We start from the raw sequence: 22384 nt of genomic DNA on the forward strand, positions 1-22384 counted from the left end.
ATGACGCGACGCTTGGATATACGGTTAGGAAAGTGAAGAATGACTCGACAAGTCATTTGGCCGACGGCGGCGGTGTGACGGCGTGAATCAGCGTGGCTATATTTTATCGGATTTGATTCTCGAACCTTTTCATGATTCCACGGATCTTTTCTGAAATTGAAAATATTTTTTTTGAAATTCCTCGTGAAATGCTTCGGAATTTCCTTGGAAAATCTTTGAAAAAAATAATCAGAATTATCTCGGAAAACTGTAACGAGTTCCCTCTGATAGTTATTCTGAACTCTTTCCGAAAATTCTACGGAGTTTCCTTGCAATATTCATTGGATTTTCCTCAGGAAATTCTTCGGAGCTTCCACGGAAAATTCTTACAAATTTCCTTGAAAAATGCTTTAGAATTTCCCCGGTAAGTTTATGTGGCCTTTTTCAAGGGAAAAGCGATTGATCAATGTTTCCCTTGAAAACATCCGTGAAAAACGAGATCCGTTTAATGGTTTTTAAGACTAAGATAGCCGCAACTTCTCAGAAACCTGTGCACTGTTCTCGGAAAAATATTCGGAATTTCCTAGGAAATTTTTTCGGAATTTTCTAGCAAAACTCTTCGAGACTTCCTCACAAAATTCTTCAAGCGGAAATAATACACTTATCACATCAAACAAAGTTGAAGAATGAGAAATTTTAAAAGAAGGAGTAATTACTATGAAACAATATTTTGAATATCCAGATAGTTCTGTTAGAGATAAAAAGATTATTGATTTAAGAAATAAATTAAGCTTGTTTTGTGCGAGATTGATTCTCTCCGTTTCAGTTTCTTGTCTATTTCGACTTTTTGTCTATTTCGAACTTTTATCTCTTTCGACCTTTTGTCCATTTCGACCTTTTGTTCTTTTCGACCTTTTGTCTCTTTCGACCTTTTGTCACGTTCGGGGTTTTGTCCTTTCGACCTTTTGTCGCTTTCGATCTTTTGTTCTTTTCGACCATTTGTCCCTTCGACCTTTTGTCTTTCGAATTCTTGTCTTTCGACTTTTTATCCTTTCGACTTTTTGTCTTTCGACCTTTTGTCACTAACCCCTTTCGATGAAAACATTCCCAATAAATTATATTTTCGCGCCTCTAAATTTTATTTTAAATTTAAATAAAAAATTCAAAAACATTCCACAATTGAATTTTGGTTCGACATTTGCCCGATTTCCTACCAATATCAAGCCAATTGGGGGCAGCAGGGACTATGTCCAAGGGCTTGACGATCCCTCCCTAAGCCATCTGCGAGTTGTGGCGCCTGCCTAGGATGTGGTGGGGTTTGACAGTGGGTCCTGTTAAACCTCTATAAAAAGCTGCATGAATCCGCAAGTAGGCTCCGCCAAAGCGACCGTGTGCCGCTCAAAGCGCACAAGCCCAAGTCCTGGTGTTAGGTGGGACGCTAAACAGCCCTGACACGACGGCCCTCCGACGAGACAGGAGGTTTGCGCAGGCCCAATAAGCCGCCTTTAAAAACAACTATTACGAACGACATAGAAGATAATACGACTCGATACAATCGGCAACGACCTAGGCGGCGAATAAAGGATCACGATTGGAAGCTTGGAACATGGAACTGCAAGTCGCTAGGTTTCGCAGGTTGCGACAGGATAATCTACGATGAATTACATCCCCGGAACTTCGATGTCGTAGCGCTGCAGGAAATCTGCTGGACAGGACAGAAAGTGTGGAAAAGCGGGCATCGAGCGGCTACCTTCTACCAAAGCTGTGGTACCACCAACGAGCTGGGAACCGGCTTCATAGTGCTGGGAAAGATGCGCCAACGCGTGATTGGGTGGCAGCCAATCAACGCAAGGATGTGCAAGCTGAGGATAAAAGGCCGTTTCTTCAACTATAGCATCATCAACGTGCACTGCCCACACAAAGGGAGATCCGACGACGAGAAAGAAGCGTTCTATGCGCAGCTGGAGCAGACATACGATGGGACGTCAAAATCGTCATCGGTGACATGAACGCTCAGGTAGGAAGGGAGGAAATGTATAGACCGGTCATCGGACCGGATAGTCTGCATACCGTATCGAACGACAACGGCCAACGATGCATAAACTTTGCAGCCTACCGTGGAATGGTAGTCCGAAGCACTTTCTTCCCCCGCAAGAATATCCACAAGGCCACATGGAAATCACCTAATCAAGTAACGGAAAACCAAATCGACCACGTTATAATCGACGGTAAATTCTTTTCCGACATCACGAACGTACGCACTTACCGCAGTGCGAATATTGAATCCGACCACTACCTCGTTGCAGTATGTCTGCGCTCAAAACTCTCGACGGTGATCAACACGCGTCGGAGGCGTCCGCCACAGCTAAACATTGGGCGGCTACAAGACGGTAGACTAGCCCAAGACTACGCGCAGCAGCTGGAAGTGGCACTCCCAACGGAAGAGCAGCTAGGCGCAGCATCTCTTGAAGATGTCTGGAGAGATATTCGATCCGCCATTGGAAGCACCGCAACCGCTGCACTAGGCACGCTGGCTCCGGATCAGAGAAACGACTGGTATGACGGCGGCGAATGTGAGCAGTTAGTTGGGGAGAAGAATGCAGCATGGGCGAGATTGCTGCAACACCGCACGAGGGCGAACGAGGCACGATACAAACGGGCGCGGAACAGACAAAACTCGATTTTCCGGAGGAAAAAGCGTCAGCAGGAAAATCGAGACCGTGAAGAGACGGAGCAACTGAACCGCGCTAATAACGCACGAAAGTTCTATGAGAAGTTGAACCGTTCACGTAAGGGCCACGTGCCACAGCCCGATATGTGTAAGGACATAAACGGGAACCTTCTTACAAACGAGTGTGAGGTGATCCAAAGGTGGCGGCAGCACTACGAAGAGCACCTGAATGGCGATATGGCAGACAACGGTGGCGGTATGGTAATGAACCTAGGAGCACGCGCGCAGGACATGCAACTTCCGGCTCCGAATCTCCAGGAAATCCAGGAGGAGATCGGCCGGCTGAAAAACAACAAAGCCCCTGGAGTTGACCAACTACCAGGAGAGCTGTTTAAACACGGTGGTGAAGCACTGGCTAGAGCGCTGCACTGGGTGATTACCAAGGTTTGGGAGGATGAGGTTCTGCCGCAGGAGTGGATGGAAGGTGTCGTGTCCCATCTACAAAAGGGCGATAAGCTGGATTGTAGCAACTACCGCGCAATCACATTGCTGAACGCCGCCTACAAGGTACTCTCCCAAATTTTATGCAGCCGACTAACACCAATTGCAAGAGAGTTCGTGGGGCAGTACCAGGCGGGATTTATGGATGAACGCTCTACCACAGACCATCATCTATTTATCGGCTTCAAAGCCGCATATGATACAATCTATCGGGACCAGCTATGGCAGCTAATGCACGAAAACGGATTTCCGGATAAACTGATACGGTTGATCAAGGCGACGATGGATCGGGTGATGTGCGTAGTTCGAGTTTCAGGGGCATTCTCGAGTCCCTTCAAAACGCGTAGAGGGTTACGGCAAGGTGATGGTCTCACGTGTCTGCTATTCATCATCGCTTTGGAGGGAGTAATACGAAGGGCAGGGATTGACACGAGTGGTACGATTTTCACGAAGTCCGTCCAGTTATTTGGTTTTGCCGACGACATTGATATCATGGCACGTAACTTTGAGAGGATGGAGGAAGCCTACATCAGACTGAAAAGCGAAGCTAAACGGATTGGACTAGTCATCAATACGTCGAAGACGAAGTACATGATAGGAAGAGGCTGATAGGAAGAGGTCAATGTAAGCCACCCACCACGAGTTTCTATCGGTGGTGACGAAATCGAGGTGATTGAAGAATTCGTGTACTTGGGCTCACTGGTGACCGCCGATAACGATACCAGCTGAGAAATTCGGAGGCACATAGTGACTGGAAATCGTACGTACTTTGGACTCCGTAAGACGCTCCGATCGAATAGAGTTCGCCGCCGTACCAAACTGACTATCTACAAAACGCTTATAAGACCGGTAGTTCTCTACGGACACGAGACCTGGACGATGCTCGTGGGAGTTTTTGAAAGGAAAGTGTTGCGTACCATCTATGGTGGGGTGCAGATGGCGGACGGTACGTGGAGGAGGCGAATGAACCACGAGTTACATCAGCTGTTGGAAGAACCATCCATCGTTCACACCGCAAAAATCGGAAGACTGCGGGAACAAGAAGGCGAGGTGCACAGCGGGCAAGGTGGATCGATCAGGTGGAGGACGATTTGCGGACCCTTCGCAGACTGCGTGGTTGGCGAAGTGCAGCCATGGACCGAGCTGAATGGAAAAGACTTTTATGTGCAGCACAGGCCACTCCGGCCTTAGTCTGATAATAAATAAATAATATCAAGCCAATTCTCTGCGGCGCTTTTCTGCATTTTTTCTTTTCGATCTTTAAAATAGTGAGTGGCCATAAAAATGTTTTTTTTTGGGAAAGTTGGCCTTAAATCAGTCATAAAAACAACTGCGACAATAAACGAGATGAAATATAATAAATATATAAATAAAATATATAAATAAAAGTTGACTATGTTACCGTGACTATATGATAACAGTGCCATCAAATGTCAAAATTGCAACATAGAGCTTGCTGACGTTTGATCATCTTTCTCTTGTGCGTGCATAGAATGGATAGGATTTGTTTTCATCAGGAAACGCTTCGGAAGCGTTTCCCGATGAAAACAAATCCTATCCCCTCCGTGCGCGTGCAAGAGAAAGACGATCAGATGCAGCAAACCTTATAATCATCTGTCACTGACTGTCAGTGTTCCAAACAAGCATGAAACCTGTCAAACGTAGCACATGGCGGTACTCTTCTTATAGGGCTCTAGGTCTAGACTAAAGGTGTTACGAGTTACACAAATATAATTTTAATTCTTATGTATTATGTGATCATTGGTTATTTTTGCGTAAAATATAATTGACTCGAATGGCAGACCAAATTTTAGAAGGTGTAAATTTTAATTTTAGTAGAAAATTTTGACATTTGTTTTGCCATCACAGCGGATATATGAAAAAAAAATCCATTGATTATTTAGAAAAAAAAATATGATGAAGATCCGGAAGAATTTTCGTTAAAAAATATTTGGAAATATACGTAAAAAATAGAAATAATTTCTTTCGCAAATAAAATAGATTCATGTTTGGCGTCCTATGCATTGCAGTTGATCTGTAATACCAACAAGTAAAATATGAGCAATTGAGGAAGCTAAAAATTGCTTGAAATTCAGACTGGGCAGCAAAGATACCGTCCATACATTTCGAAAAGAGGCCGGGGAATACGTAATCGACGTCACGTTCTGCAGTCCGTCGCTGGTGAGGAACATGATCTGGGGAGTTGGCGAGGACTACACTCACAGCGACCCGGTATATTATTGGGACTCGAATGCTAATGGTACGACGAGAGGTAAGGACTGGTGGGCGAAGATGAAAGACGAAGGAGCAGTGTTGGGAAATGTACAGTAAAACACTGTGATTATGCGAATGTTTACATTTTATCCGGTCAAATTTCACGCACCGCACAAACCGAAACAGTTTTCAAAAAAAAAATGTACGACTCATTGTGACATTTTTTTTGCAGATGAGGCAAACTGTTTGTTTGCTGCTGCCTGCAGCTGCGTGAGAGTCGAGCCGTCGATACGGTCAGCATTTGCATGAGATTTCTTGTTTCGGTTCGAGCGCAGCGCAAACAGAACAGAATCGAGTCAAATTGCCTGTGGCGCAAAGCATAGAAAGAATGCTAGCCGTTGGTACTAATTCATCAGTTCTAGCCTCTAAAATGGGCAAGGAGTAATAAAATAATCATTTACCACCAAAAACGGTCATACGTAGTGAAATGAGCGTACAGAAACATTAATTGTGGGGAGAGAAAATAATAAGATCATGTGCTGACTGTCGTCTGCTTGGTCGTGGCTGCTGCTGCGGCTGCCGTGGTTTTGTTTTTCTTTGACTGCGTGGCAGAACGAATGATAAAAAGAAATGTCAACCGTTCCCGTCCCTGCGAAGGAGTTCGAGAAGGACCTTTCTATCGAAACATTTCAAGCAGACAGCAGCGACGCAACAAATATTGATGCAGATGATCTGACGGAAACGCTAGCGAGGGCTTGCGATGCGTCGATGCCGAGAAAACTGAAGCCATTGAACAGCCGACGGTCAAATTAATGTTTGAACGACACTTTTGTCAACTTTCGTGCTGCCTGTCTCAGATCCGGGAGACGTTTTCAGAGGACAAAGTCTGAAACGGTAAAAGATAAGATAATTTTCTGTGAAGTTAGAAAGGCTTCCAAACTAGCAAGGCAAAAAGCTTCAAGGAGTTGTGCCGAGAAGCTGACACGGATCCTTGGGGCAACGCTTATCGGGTCGTAACAGCGAAGATCAGGGGTCCTGCGTCACCAGCCCAAATATGTCAGGACAAGCTAAAGGTCATGGTTCTACGACGTGGCCGCTACACTGTACGAAGATGAAGACCGGATAACCGCTGCAGGTATGCAAGTCTCCAATGACGGCCTGTCATCAATGACGAAAGGTTTAAAGATGAAGGAACCTCCAGATCCGGATGGAATTCCAAATGTGGCTCAAAAACCGTGCTAATGGCGTTTAAGGATTTGTTCAGAATGGTGGTGCAGAAATGTCTGGCAGATGGCTACTTTCCGGTTAAGTGGAAGATTCAGAAATTGGTGCCGAAACGACAGACGCAGTTTAAAACTGGATGTATGGAGTCAAGCTGCAGCTTACTCAACACAAAACAGAAGTTATGCTGACCAGCAATTGCCAAATGATTCAACGGATGTAGATTACAGGCTTTGAGGCATCTAGGAGTGATGATGATCAACGACCGTTTGAATTTCAACAACCATGTCGACTATTCCTACCTAAAGGCAGCTAAAATGACCATCGCGCTAACAAGGATCATGCCGAACGTCGGTGGTCCGAAAGGCAGTAGTAGGCGTGTTATGGCGGCGGCGGCAGCATCATCCTCGATACTGAGATACGAAGTTCCAGCCTGGGGAACTGCGCTCAAGACGAACCGTAACCGCAGGAATTTGAACAGCGTCTTTCGCCTAATGGCCAATGGCCTAATGGTCATTTGGCAGCGGGAGTGGGACAATCAGGAGAATGGAAGATTAATCCACCGACTCATCCCCAAGGTATAGACGTGGGTGAACAGGGAACATGAAGAGGTGAACTTTTACCTCACACAATTCCTTTCCGGACATGGTTGTTTCCGCCACTATCCCCACCGGTGTGGCGTGCCATGCATCGTCGCCTTTCTGCCCGGAGTGTGTCAACGTAGAAGAGATTCCAGAGCAGATGGTATTCGATTGCCCAAGGTTTCCTGAAGTACGCAGAAGAATGCCCGGAAAAGGCACTGACACCGATAGGTGGATTATTTTGTTATGTATTTTTTTCATTTGGCTATGGAAAATTATTCTTTTATAATTGCAATTTTCGTGTTTAAAGTTGTTAATATATTTTGTTTTAGGAGAATGTTTTTAGGTTTAGGTATAAAAAAATCCATTCTGTATGAAAAAAATATTATTATCATTAGCTGATTTGATTTATTGGCAATTACTTACATTTTCTATGTAAATTTCCTAATTTTCCAGGAGGAGTTTTTATTTCAGCCAATATGATTAGACTTGATAACATCAACTGCTGTTTACTATTTCAGAAATTTTAATTGCCACCCCTCATATACAGCGAACCGGTTCGGAGGAATCGTTCCAATTGAATTGTGGAGGAAGCAATTTTTGTTGATTCTATTTCCAGGAGCTAAAATTCAAAGAAATTGGTTTGATCATTAACATAGTGCTGTCAATGAAGCTCGAGTAGCTCGAAGTTCTTCCCATCCCTCTCATGTCCATTTGTTGACAAAAAAGAACGAGCAGGACGGGAACAACTTCGAGCTACTTCGAGCTGCTCATTGGACAGCATTACAGTTTTAACTAGACGACAGATTCTTTTTCACAGAAAATCGTTGATGCAGACTGTCCACTCCTGTTTTTGGTTGTTGGGGTGAGTGGATTAGGGGGAGTTGACAAATTCAAAATCGTCTGCTACATTCGTTGGCACAAAATTGTTTGTTTCTGTATTGAATAAATACCCGAACCCGACCACACTGACTTGACTACTAAATACGGAAGTTTTCTCCTTACAGGGACGGAAGTCGAAACGGATAACCGCAGGGGAACAAATCCCACCATGGTTCTACATTTGAATCGAAACGGTAGGTTCCGCTTGTTGCGGTATAACAAAATTCTTCATTATAACGGATGTTAGGTTATGAAGAGATGGCTTTCTAATAATTCTACTGAATTCTGGGAGCAATTCGTCAAACTGAAGTCCTATCATATGACAGCGCAATCCACCCAGTTATCAGATTATCACCAACCGGCAATCGAAAACCGCCCCAACGCGATAGATGAGGTAAACATCGTTAAAACTCGAGGACTAGAATGTGTGTCCATCCAGCTAGTGGTGCATATTCAAATATATTCACTCAAGTTGCATACCTGGATTAGGAATTATAATTATTTGCATGTCATTAAAATGATATCTTGTATTTACATTGATGGAATAATAAAAACAGGTTAAAACTGTTTACGTCGTCGCCATCGATGGCGGGCTACCGTGCAGGAGGTGGGAATGCCACCTGGAAACAGCGTTGAAGCTTGAACTTGTGCGTCTTTACCTCGGGGTGCAAACGGGCGTATCAAATTGCGAAATAACCTTCAAAACCGTTCAAGAATAATAAATAGCAGTCATTATGGGGGGTTATGGTATTATATTATGAACGATTCTGCTCTATTTTCACTCCTCTGCTAGTCAAGTCAGCTTAAGATAAGGTTGACAGTCCATAAAGCTGGTAAGAGTGATGGAAATTTTCAGTCATTGCCCTAACAATGCAAAACAACAACTTAGAGATCTATGTACAGTCGGGTCTTCTGCAGAACACTGCATGAGGGTGTGATGTAGAAATCCTATAAATGATTCAATTAAGCATTTAGTAAGACAATCAACAACCACCGCCTACCTGAAGCTCCACAACAAGCTCTTTGATTTATTTGATAATATTCGTGTTGCAATGATACACGTTGTAGGAGACACGACGGTAATTTGCTGCTGCATTGTGATGTAAAAAAAAATCACTGTTACTGACAGATATCCCAATCTATATTTGTTTTGTAATTTATCTTTATTCGGGTTGCCCATCATCCTAGAAAATAATATGACAATATTATGATCCCCTCAGTTCACAGAATGTGGTGATTAACGACCACGGATGACCGATAGCGCGAAGCATACTCCTACCAGAGTTGTCGCTTAATTATTCCATAATCCCGTAATATAAGACACCCTTCCTGCCTTTGGGGGTGTTGGAATCAAACCGAAATCGTTTTCAACAGAATCGTGCTGAGCGGTCTATCCACTCATAGATTGATTGCAATACTAATTGGATGAAACAAAATACGTAAATGTGCTTACCAGTGTACCCGAGCAAGTTATAGGCCAGTTGGCCAGAAGCCTTCTTGGGCGGTTGGAGGAACAGCAACTATCCGCCTTTTTTTCTGGGTTTTGTTACCAACGGTCTCCACACACTGCACTGGTCTAGACGACGAAACCTTTTGCGGTGCGTAGCAGGTACTTCTTCCGAAAACATTACCACAGTGTATAATCCCACAAACGTTATGACATGCGTTCATGTTGGATGATATCGGTAAGAAATCCGATATGCATGAATATAATTGTGGTTTTATGCTACCACAGAACGTACTTTCAACGTAACCATTTGAGTACCGATGTCATGCTACCATCACAAAGAAACGCAGGAAATAATTTAAAGTGTGACATGAAGCCGTACATGATGTGGGTTAAGCTGTTACTTTATGTTGTTTTACTATAATTGAATGAAATCCAATCTCCGAGTGGGTTGGTGCGTCTTTGAGTGGACGTTTGATCCGGGTGGATCACATGGAAGAAAGTCCAATCTCTGAGTGGGTTGGTGCGTCTCTGAGAAGACGTTTGATCCGGGTGGATCCTACAGAAAGTCCAATCTCTGAGTGGATTGGTACGCCTCTGAGAGGACGATTGGTTCGGGTGGAACCAATTAAAGCAAATTTATTCTCAGAGTGATAAGCTCTGTCCCTGATTGCATAATAAAGATAAGATGTGACATTGTGAATAAAACTAATAATTATTTTGTTAGATTTTTTTCTGGTTTTGGTGCAAGATAAATGTTCAAGAGCATAATAAGCTCTATCCATGATTGCATGAACGAAATCAGCTGTTGCTATGAGTATAGTGTTAGAAAGTGTAGACTGAGATGAACTGAGAATATTGTTGGAAGTTTTCTGGTTTTGATGCAAGATTGTTCTTCTAGAGCCTGGTAAGCTCTACCCATGACTGCATAAACGAAATCAGCTGTTGCTTTGAGTATAGTGTTAGAAAGTGTAAACTGAGATGAACTGAGAATATTGTTGGAAGTTTTCTGGTTTTGATGCAAGATTGTTCTTCTAGAGTCTGGTAAACTCTACGCATGACTGCATAAACGAAATCAGCTGTTGCTTTGAGTATAGTGTTAGAAAATGTAAACTGAGATGAACTGAGAATATTGTTGGAATTTTTCTGGTTCTGATGCAAGATTGTTCTTCTAGAGTCTGGTAAGCTCTACCCATGACTGCATGAACAAAATCAGCTGTTGATGTGAGTATAGTGTTAGAAAGTGTAGACAGAGATGAACTGAGAATATTGTTGGATTTTTCTGGTTTTGATGCAAGATTGTTCTTCTAGAGCCTGGTAAGCTCTACCCATGACTGCATGAACAAGATCAGCTGTTGCAATGAGTATAGCGTTAGAAAATGTAAATTGAGATAAACTGAGAATATAGTTGGAAGTTTTCTGGTTTTGATGCAAGATTGTTCTTCTAGAGCCTGGTAAGCTCTACCCATGACTGCATAAACGAAATCAGCTGTTGCTTTGAGTATAGCGTTAGGAAGTGTAGACTGAGATGAACTGAGAATATTGTTGGAATTTTTCTGGTTCTGATGCAAGATTGTTCTTCTAGAGTCTGGTAAGCTCTACCCATGACTGCATGAACAAAATCAGCTGTTGATGTGAGTATAGTGTTAGAAAGTGTAGACAGAGATGAACTGAGAATATTGTTGGATTTTTCTGGTTTTGATGCAAGATTGTTCTTCTAGAGCCTGGTAAGCTCTACACATGACTGCATAAACGAAATCAGCTGTTACTTTGAGTATAGTGTTAGAAAGTGTAGACTGAGATGAACTGAGAATATTGTTGGAAGTTTTCTAGTTTTGATGCAAGATTGTTCTTGTAGAGCATGGTAAGCTCTACCCATGACTGCATAAACGAAATCAGCTGTTGCAATGAGTATAGCGTTAGAAAATGAAAATTGAGATGAACTGAGAATATTGTTGAAAGTTGTCTGGTTTTGATGCAAGATTGTTCTTCTAGAGCCTGGTAAGCTCTACCCATGACTGCATAAACGAAATCAGCTGTTACTTTGAGTATAGTGTTAGAAAGTGTAGACTGAGAATATTGTTGGAAGTTTTCTAGTTTTGATGCAAGATTGTTCTTGTAGAGCATGGTAAGCTCTACCCATGACTGCATAAACAAAATCAGCTGTTGCTTTGAGTATAGTTGAATGAAGAAGGGTTACAATAAATTATGTGCCTCAAATCCGTAGAAAATTAAACATTTATCACGACTTTGATTGACAAAATTTAGTATATTACTAATATTTTAAGTAGAAGTCCTGTAACGTGTAGCACATTATGCCGATACAAATATTTAAATACTATTTCGTCTCCTTCCCCCCCCTCGGATTTTTTAGCCAAAAATTAATGTTTTGAGGGGGTAACAAAATAAAATTCATTTACTGGCGATTACACATTTCCTTCTCAAATGAAGCCACTCTCGGTGGTACATATACCCTAGTTTGGGAACAGCTGCAATACACCATAAATTGAAATACAAAGTAGGATGTGGAATTCATTGGGATTAAACCCATGACCACCTGCTTACAATGACAGCGCGGCATTACGAGCATTACATGCAATCAACTCACAGCTCAGCTATATAATACAGTGAACTCTCCCTTACTCGATATTGAAGGGACCATCGAGTTAGAGAGGTATCGAGATACGGAATATTTTATATTTGGCCAAATGCCATTTAGCCGAAATTTGTTTCCTTATAAAGTGAATTGAGAAGTGAGATATTCAGAGCGAATAGTGAACAGTGAGAACTGGGAAGTGAGAAATGAGATGTTCGAAATGAGTACAGAGTAGTGAGAAGTGAGTACTGAGAAACGAAAGTGAGTATTGAGTAGTGCGATCTGTGCAGTAACATGTGAGTAGTGGGAAGTGAGACATGAGAAGTGAGGAGTGAGAAGTGAGATGTGATAGTTGCAAAGTGAGGATAGTGTGATATGAGTAGTTAGATAAACAGAAGCAAGGGGTGAGCAATGAGAGATGATAATTAGGTAGTGAGAAGTGAGATGTTGAGTAGTGAGAAGTGAATGGAGGGACATTAGACATAAAGAAGGAAGACACAAGAAGGAAGATGATAAAAAGAAGGGAACAAAAAATCGTTTCTCATTTCTCGTTCCCAGGCTCTCAGTTTTCACTTCTTAGTGCTCCTTCTCTCACAAATCATTTCCCATTACTTACTTCTTACTTCTCTCTTCTCACCTCCCTTTCTTCACTATTCACTTCTCATTTCGCACTTTTCACTAATAATTTCTCATTTCGTTTCAGTACTACTTCGCACTACAAATTTCACGCTTCTAACTTCTCACTTCTTACTTCATACTATTCATTTACCACTACTCACTTCACACATCTCACCTCTCACTCCATGCTTCTCATTTTTCACTTCTCACTTATAATTTCTCACTTATTACTTTTACTTCCAACATAAGATTTTCCTTTCTTGCCTTCCACTTCTCACTCCTCATTTCTCACTTCTCACGTTTCGCTTCTCATTTTTCACTTCTTCTAATTTCTTCAAATATCTCACTGCTCACTATAAACTTTTCACTCCTCACTATTCATTTCTCACTTCTCACTGCACATCTCACTTCTCCTTCGTAATTCTCATTATTCCCTTTTCACTTCACTTGTCTCGAATTTCTCACTGTTCACTTTTAACTTCTCACTTCTCACTTAACACATCTCACTTCTCACTTCACACATCTCACTTCTCACTCCATACTTCTCATTTTTCACTTTTCACTTCTTACTTATACCTTCTTATATCTCACTTCTGACTTATCATTTCTCACTTATTACTCTTACTTCTACCATAAAACTTTCCCTTCTTGCTTTTCACTTCTCATTCCTCATTTCTCACTTCTCACGTCTCGCTTCTCATTTTTCACTTCTTCTAATTTCTTCAAATATCTCACTGCTCACTATAAACTTTTCACTTCTCACTATTAATTTCTCACTTCACACATCTCATATATCACTTCTGACTTCTCATTTCTCACTTACCACTTTTGACTTCTAACTTCTAACTTTTTCCTTTTTCATTTTTCACTTTTCTCTCCTCACTTCGAGTTTCTCACTTAACTTCTTTTTTCATTTTCTATCGCCACTAATCACTTCTTACTTCGCACTTCTCCTCCTCATTTCTCACTTTTCACATCTCACTTCTCATTTCTCACTTCTAACTTCTTATTTCTCACTTCCCACTTCTCATTCTCACTTCTTCGTTTATCACTTTTCACTTCTAACTTCTTATTGTATCGTGCATGTAACTATTTCAGACAACATCGAGTTAGCGAGGTAAAATACATTGGAAAATTACTTCGACTTAGAGAATATCGAGTAAGGGAGATATCGACTTACGGAGGGAACGCAGTATGCAAGATTCAAGGGACTTTGAATTTCATCGAGTAAGGGAAAATATCGAGTTACAGAACATCGAGTTAGGGAGAGTTCACTGTACAACTATCTGAAATCCTGCCTTTCGACAGTAAAATAAATAACCCTAATAAAACACTCCATTAAATAGTCATTCGCAAAATTCTCACACTATCTCCAAGTAAATCTTTAGAGCCAATTGATAGATTACTTGACCTGCTACAAAAGTTCAAATGCACGCTGCTGCTCATCGACAGCCGCCTAAGAGGATAGCTGGATGGCAACGTTATCAATTTATACACTCTATGGCTACGTGGTTCATCGACATACTCATCACAACATCAGCTGGTTGGCTGGTATGATTGTCAACTTATGGTTAATTGCTTTAAACAAGCGTCATTGCTAAAATTTGAAAAACACACACACAATAATCCACATAGTTGAGATGATACTTTCCTTGATTATAACGCACAAACATATATGTAAAATACTTCAAAGTGGCTAGCTAGTCAATTGGTAGAATTGGATTTACATTTCTGAATCACCTATGTTCTGTTGAACAACCAAAATCAAGGTTTTCCGAAAATGTATATTAAACTTTCTTTGCAATTTTCTTTTCAAACCAAAAGTGCAACTGTGCATTGGATTTCTACAGCCGTAAATCACTGGGTACTTGGTTCACTTTAATGTTGGACTTTCGGCGATTGAGGAAAAAAAAACTGAATAAAGAGCAAAAAAAATCCATAATAAATCGAAAACGAGATTAGTAAACACTAATCGTCGTTTTAGATGGCCAGGTTGCAATGCACGTGTTTAAATTGTTGTCAAACAGCTGATCCAACGAATTTGTCAATTGGGTCTAGCTTGTGAACAAATCAGCAAAACTTGAAATCCGAATTTTCAATGCTATTTTGTTCGAACATTTAGTTGTTTATTATTGTGAGTAACTTCATCGAACTAATGAATTCAATTTTCTTTATGTATCTTTTTGTGCACGCGAAACGTAAAAAAAAACCCTGCGTCTCCATTTATGTTCACGTTGTTGTGTTGTGTTGTGACGGTTGTCACCAAGCGAATCGCAGAACCGTTCGATTGATTGGCAATTACCCTCATGGAATGAAGTCAAACGACTTCCTGCCAGCGCCAACATTATGTCTGTTAAACCTCCACAAACAATGAACAACATACCTACTTCAACAAAAAAATTTCCATCTATCGGCTACCAGAAATCCAGAAATTTCACGGAGTAAAATAGGAGCGTTCGGTGGGGGAGGCTCGTCGTGGGTCTATAAATACTCTCATAAATAAGCATTTGTTTAAATACAGAAAATCAAACAATGTCAGGTAAGCATAACAAGAAGCCATCAAGATGTCGTAAAATCGGCCACCACCAACGTTATCTTTCTAGACGTGAGGGGGTGAGTGATGCAGAATGCACCAGTTGAACCATTTCTCGTACAATATTTGAGTGTATAGCAAAAAAAAATCAAAATGTACCGAAACAGATATTTTGCCCCAGGGTTGTAGTAAAAACACTTCTCACTATCACTTCTTTTGCTGTGGAATAAGTGATAATGAATATAAATTCTAGAAGATAATTAGTATGTCTTTCTTCAATTCATATTATTGCACGAAAAATATATCATTGCTGATATTCGTTAGTTAAAAGTTGTCAGCTCTGGAATTCAATTCGTAGTTCTCCCTAACTTAATTTATAGTTTAGAGAAACTTTGAAACACAAATGCTCGCGATGCAAACCCTAACTCGACCATGAGGCTGTGTCACTTTATATGTTTCTCCCCGTACATCTACAAAAACGAGGATGGTCAGTGGAAAAGTTTGTCACTTTTCTCTCATGACCTTACCTATCTTAATTGTTTACACCAGCTCTTCCCTTTTTTCGATTCCAATAACAGATCAATTGTAGGAACAAGTAACATTCGATTTAGTGTAAGATAGAATAATCGAAGCTGTTTTGTTTAAATCACTTGATATTTAGAAAAAACATTACCACGTGAAAAGTTATAATAATTTCGAGTGGATCAGTTGTCTCGTCTCGTCTCGAAGTAGGTAAAATTTACATATTTACGATAAATGTCGACGGCATCAGTGTTTGGTTGCAGATTAATCTATTTTTATTGAACGCATCTCGTTCGTTTGCAAATACCGCCGCAAATCTGGGTGGGTGCACTCGGACTCGGGTTGTCGTCAGGCGAGCATAACGAAAGCAACATTTTACGCGGTGCGTCTCCCCTTATAGGGTCATGCGACCTATTGTGGAGGAGTTGAGTATTTTGGTGTATGCTTTTTAACAATTAACAGAATTTATTTTATCATTGTTACAATGAAAATATATTGCCTCAATAAGAGGATAGAATTAAGCACAGTTGTATCCCATTATTGCATTATTACAATTTTTTTTATTTTGTATGAAACTGCAACGATCATGTTCAAAATATTTTATAAATGAAAAAAATTTCATTATTCAGTCACACATTTTTTTATTATTGAGAATGCGTACCACAAATATTAGGATGTTTTACCCTACCAAGCTACAGATATGCGTCTACGGAGAACGTTCAAACGCCAAATTGAAACATTTGAGCTACCGTGACCTTTCGGCAATCATGGGCCATTGAAATGATTTTGTATCAATTCGATCTTGTCAATATATGCTTTGTGGTCGGTCAATTCTACTGCAAAGAGCACAATACAGTCTAAAATATCTTCATCATATATCAGAAAAGAAAGAAGTTGGCTGGATTTCAATAAAAATCTTTCAATTGTTAACAAATAATCATGTGATTGATAAACTGTTCAACAGTTCTCATTCACTAATTGAAACAGTTTCACTTTAAAGATAGTGAATATAATTCGAGAATTGAGAAGCGATGAATCGTCGAGCATCTGCTTACAGGATACCACAGGATGAAAAGTGGTACTTTTCTTAAATTGAGCCCACAAAATTTCAAAATAAAAAGTTAAGTAGAACTCAATTTTAATTATATTCGAGGGGCAGAGAAGAAATTTAGGTGAAAAAATTCAGTATTATTTTGAATCATCAAAATATGTACTCAAACAGGCAAAAAAATATTGAAGAACGTGAGCTTTCTTAACCGACACAATACGAATAAGTTATATATGACTTAAGATGTTTGGATCATATCGATCCTGATTAGCAATATCGAAGGCATTTCTGAGCCAAATTTAAATTTTATATAAACCCAGTTTTTTTACACGGTTGGAATTTATCAATTTCCCGGTGAACCTGAACTTTCACAGCTTTCTAAATACCATCTAAATTTTCGCTAAAGGTCTTTATAAAGGTCGACTAAAACCAAATCGTATAAAAAACAACCTGGGCGTACCCAAAATAATCATCCGCTCATAAATTTTTCGAGCTTGAGAGCAAATCGATAACTAATTCTGTTGTTGTGAAATCGCCTAATTTTGATAACTCAGGTTAATATATTTTTGGTCGTTTCAACGGTTAAAAGATCAAAATCTATAGCAGCAAAATCAGACTGTGACAATGCACAATAATGTCTCGCAACATCCATTTTATTGCTTTTTCCTGGAAAATTTGACAGACTATTTTACAAATGATGGCTCTCCAAATACACGCAAACAATTGTCGGATTCGTCGAATTTTAGGACATAATTCGATAACTCCAAAACTATTCGCGCTAGAGCTTTGACGCCTTCGGAAGAAGTTATCTACAAGAAAAGATCTATTTTTGGTGTAAGTTGCCACCATTTTTGGAAAATGTCGTTTACATAATTTCTTCAGATAACGGCAGTTTTGTAACAAATTTTGCGAAATGAAAAAAAAAGTTATAAGCTTCTACTTTCTTCAATACATAATTTGAGTATAGTTGCTCTCCTTAGCCGTGCGGTAAGACACGCGGTTACAAAGCAAGACCATGCTGAGGGTGGATGGGTTCGATTCCCGGTGCCGGTTTAGGCAATTTTCGGATTGGAAATTGTCTCGACTTCCCTGGGCATAAAAGTATCATCGTGTTAGCCTCATGATATACGAATGCAAAAATGGTAACTTGACTTAGAAACCTCGAAGTTAATAACTGTGGAAGTGCTCAAAGAACACTAAGCTGCGAGGCGGCTTTGTCCCAGTGTGGGGATGTAATGCCAATAAGAAGAAAAAGAAGATAGTTGCTAGCTTCCTTCTCAAGCATGCTATAACCTTTTTTTTTCATGTGAAAATGCTATTTTGTTGAGCATTTTACTGCAGTTAATATCAAATATTAGAAATAAATTAAATCTTATAATGCAACTGTACATCTAGGTCCATCAAATCCATGATAGTTCGATGATCGTATTAGTTTAAGTATAAAATTTCAACAATTCCATGTGAATAAAATAAATCCAGGTTTTTATTTTTCGTTATAGGGTGGTCGAAAAAATCAACATTTTTGAAAAAAATATTTACTTTTCAATGTTCATGGAGACGCATGGTTACTCACCATGGGATTCTATGCAGACTTGACAAAGCTTCCCAAATTCGCTAAAGTTAAATAGAATCATTATCAACTAAATGTTGTGTTCGCATCTTCACGAATGAGTGAAAGCGTAAGGAAAGCAGTGGCCCAAATAAAAGAGTGAGGAAGAGCTAAGCAAAAACCACATACAAGTGCGGCGTTGGTTGACAGTTTCCTATACCGGAACGGGAATCGTACCCAGCCACCTTCAGCATGGTATTGCTTTGTAGCCGCGCATCTTACCGCATGGCTAAAGAAGGCCCCAATATACTTAATTAAGCTGATTTTAATAATATTAATAATAAGTTCATCACTACGAAAGGATTTCTTTTACAATTTGAATTACAATTTAAATCATAAGACATAAGTTTACAAATTATTTGGCTTCGCTGACGACACAGATATTATGGCACGTAACTTTGAGAATATAGAGGAAGCCTACATCAGACTGAAGAGGGAAGCTAAGCGGATCGGACTAGTCGTCAACACGTCGAAGACGAAGTACATGATAGGAAGAGGTTTAAGAGAAGACAATGTGAGCCACCCACCGCGAGTTGGCATCGGTGGTGACGAAATCGAGGTGGTAGAAGAATTTGTGTACTTGGGCTCACTGGTGACTGCCGAAAATGATACCAGCAGAGAAATTCGGAGACGCATAGTGGCTGGAAATCGTACATACTGTGGACTCCGCAAGACGCTCCGAGCGAATAGAGTTCGCCGCCGTACCAAACTGACAATCTACAAAACGCTCATTAGACCGGTAGTCCTCTACGGACACGAGACCTGGACGATGCTTCGTCTATCGACGAATTACTCCACAAATTTATCAACATCCTGAATAATGGCTCATCTTTTTATTATTATCATTATTTACAAGTTTTTCAGCCCTAGGCTGACTCGCCCTGATACTTCATATTTGTATATGATTCTATTAGCATTATGAGTTTGTTTCCAATAAGTTGGTACAGTCAAACCTGCATGAGTCGATGTTGAAGGCACCATCGACTCATGGAAACCATCAACTCGAGTAACCCAGAAAATATTTTTAATATAGCATAATTTGTTTCCATGAGTCGATATCTTTTCTTCTCTCTATACCGTGACCTGCCCTAATTCAGCGCATCGCCTAATACCGTGGTTTTCATAAAAAATCAGAACCTGGCTATCATGGACATCACATTATTTGGTGAAATGTTAACACATAATATGTTTGAACATTTCACCAAATAATACGATGTCCATGATAGCCAGGTTCTGATTTTTGATGAAAACCACGGTATTAGGCGATGCGCGGAATTAGGGCAGGTCACGGTATATACAAATGAGTTTGCTAAGTTCCCAAAAGTGTATCAACAAAATGTTGTACACATACACACACATACATACACACACACAAACAGACATCACCTCAATTCGTCGAGCTGAGTCGATTGGTATATAACACTATGGGTGTCCACGCCTTCTATCAAAAGTTTGGTTTTGGAGTGATCATATAGCTTTTACGTATACTTAGTATACGAAAAAGGCAAAAAGGGTTTCCCATGAAACAGAAATAGATTAGTAATTTAAATTCAGGGATTTAACTTATCATTTCATTATCATTTAGTATTCAGCCAATAACTCATTCCAGAGGCTTAGTTCCGAAGTGTTGTATGGCGGACTTCTAGCGCTATTTGCCCTCTACAACTTTGTCTAAGGGTACAATGCTTTATATCTAGCGTGAAACGTTAGTATCTCTTAATGTACTAAATGATAATAAGTGTTATTATCATTTAGTATATTAAATGATATTAGCGTCTCACGCTCCGCCTCTGAATTGAGTTATTGGCTGAATACTAAATGATAATGAAATGATAAGTTCAAACCCTGTTTTAATTGCTACTATTGAAGATGAATTTTCTATTAGGAACAATACAAAATATTCACAAATAAATCCATATTAGCAATAAACAAATACAAAATTTCACAAAAAAAAATTCAACCAAAAATTAAAAACTTTCTATGAAAAAATCACCAAAAAGCAATATTTTTGTTTAATCCTTGGGAGAATATAAAGAAAAAAACAATGAAAAACTAAGCATTTTTTCCATAGATGACCCCTATTGAAAAGCGTTCATTGTTCATTAAAAAAAATTGATCAATTTCATTGTATTTCCAATTATTTTATGGAAATTTGCTGATTTGTTATAGCTCTTTAATGTTTTTTTGTAAAAAGTTTTCAACTTTCTAAGTAGAAAAAAATATTTTTGTGAAAAATGATGTAATTGTTTATTGCTAGTATTAATTTATTTATAGAAATAACATATTTTTTCAGTGAAAATTTTGATTTCTTACAATTGTAATTTTCACTTTTAAAAATGCTAAAATATATTCATTTCTTGAAAAAGAATTATGGAAATTTTTGATTATTTTGGGATATTTTATATTTATTTATTGCTTCTACCCTGAGATTTCTTTATTGGAAAATTCCTATTACTATGGAAAATTTCTATTTTATATGAAATTTTTATTATGCCACCATTTTTTCAATTTCATTCGGACTTTCCTATGTTCACTGATCCATTTATTCTTGCTATTCAAATCAATCAGCATGAGAGATTATTTCATTTAGCATATTCTCGTTAATCGCATTAATTTTCGATAAAAGACAGTCAGAAAGATGCCAATTTTATCAAAGATCAATTCACATAAATCAACACTGAGACTAGGAATTTGTAACTTACCCGCTTTACTGGAAGCTTCCGTATCCCCTAAATCGTGCAGCTGTTTCTGTAGACTCAGATATATCACACTGTAGGTGTTAATTACACCAAACAAAACGCCGTTGCACAAGAAGGCTCCCAACATCACTAGCCAGGCACGGGCGCCTCCATCCGGTGGGTCGTGAACTTCTTCCATAGCCGGTGTCGATCCATTCTTCACCAACTTCGCCAGATGACCGTTGCTCGCTGAACCATTCACAATCGTACCAGCTTTTGTCTCTCCATTCACAATCTTCACAGTTTCGGCCATTACTTATTTCAAATCGTGCGCCAGTTATATCGATTTCTCAACTGCCAATCTTGTGATTGATTTTCTATTGTGAAAAAACACAAATAGCACTTATATCGACGCTACACTGGCTCTCACTGGAGATAAACGGCAATCGATTATTTGGCAATCATTTGAAACGCAGCTCAATATATCCCTGGGTGCGAAATCACTAATTCGAAGTTAATGTCCGAATCGAACCACTAAATTTATAACTCGCGGACCACAAAGAATGAACTGCAATCAAGAGGCGATAATTCGGTATGCAAATATTACTCAATCGTCCCGATCCCTCTGTATACAGGTCAAGCGAACAACTGAACCTCTTCCTCTTATCACTATCAGTCGTCAAAAGAAAGGGCTGCACGCGATCGGTTCCTTCCACTGATCAATCGCCTTTCTAATCTTCAACCTAATTAGGACTCGTCCTTAGCTGAGGACAGTGTGGCGCACGCACAGTGAAATGTCTTTCTCCGCAATAGTTTCGACTATGGTTCACTATTTACGACAAAATAGCCGACGTTTCTGTCTACAAAGACTGGGTCAAATCGTCCGTCCTGCCGCATCGGCTGCCTGTTGATATCTGCTGTAGACCTGACCTGGTACCGCCTTCCTTGATCAGTAGTCAATCGGATGCATACGCCAAACGACACAGCCGAGCTCGGAAGTCTCCCTAGTCCACTGTGCTGCCGCACGTCCAAACAGCTTTAAATAGAAATCGAGACTGAGTTAGAGTTTTGTCGCCCAAACGCATTGGCTAGTGTGGTATATACACCTAGAACCGAGCACAATATCGCGGGTTGATGTGTATGCCCGAGAGATGATAGAGGGCTGCTCGGTTACGCTATTGGTTTAGTATAGGAAAAAATGTCTCACATAACCAGTGCTGCCTGGAATAATTAACGCAACCTGTTATCAGTGATATTGGATTTTGCATTTTAAGGATAACAGAT

At 39.9% G+C, this 22384-nt stretch overlaps 1 protein-coding gene and 1 long non-coding RNA gene across 3 annotated transcripts in view; both read right to left on the bottom strand.

Annotated features, from left to right (window-relative positions):
- The window catches only part of LOC134212070 (monocarboxylate transporter 10), a 39209-nt gene that overhangs the window by 6678 nt on the left and 10147 nt on the right, over window positions 1-22384 (bottom strand). For both annotated transcript variants that reach the window (XM_062689583.1, XM_062689582.1), the window contains exon 2: window positions 21125-22136. In XM_062689583.1, the coding sequence (XP_062545567.1) occupies window positions 21125-21413 (289 nt within the window). In that variant the 5' untranslated portion in view covers window positions 21414-22136. The remainder of the gene's footprint in view (window positions 1-21124; window positions 22137-22384) is intronic.
- On the bottom strand, window positions 7553-8464 carry LOC134212072 (uncharacterized). The gene is made up of 2 exons (XR_009979188.1): window positions 8409-8464; window positions 7553-7789 (listed from the first exon to the last, which is right to left on the bottom strand). It is a non-coding gene; the product is annotated as an uncharacterized LOC134212072 (long non-coding RNA).

The sequence above is a fragment of the Armigeres subalbatus genome, chromosome 2 (genome assembly GCF_024139115.2).
Source record: "Armigeres subalbatus isolate Guangzhou_Male chromosome 2, GZ_Asu_2, whole genome shotgun sequence".
Taxonomy (NCBI): Eukaryota; Metazoa; Arthropoda; class Insecta; order Diptera; family Culicidae; genus Armigeres; species Armigeres subalbatus.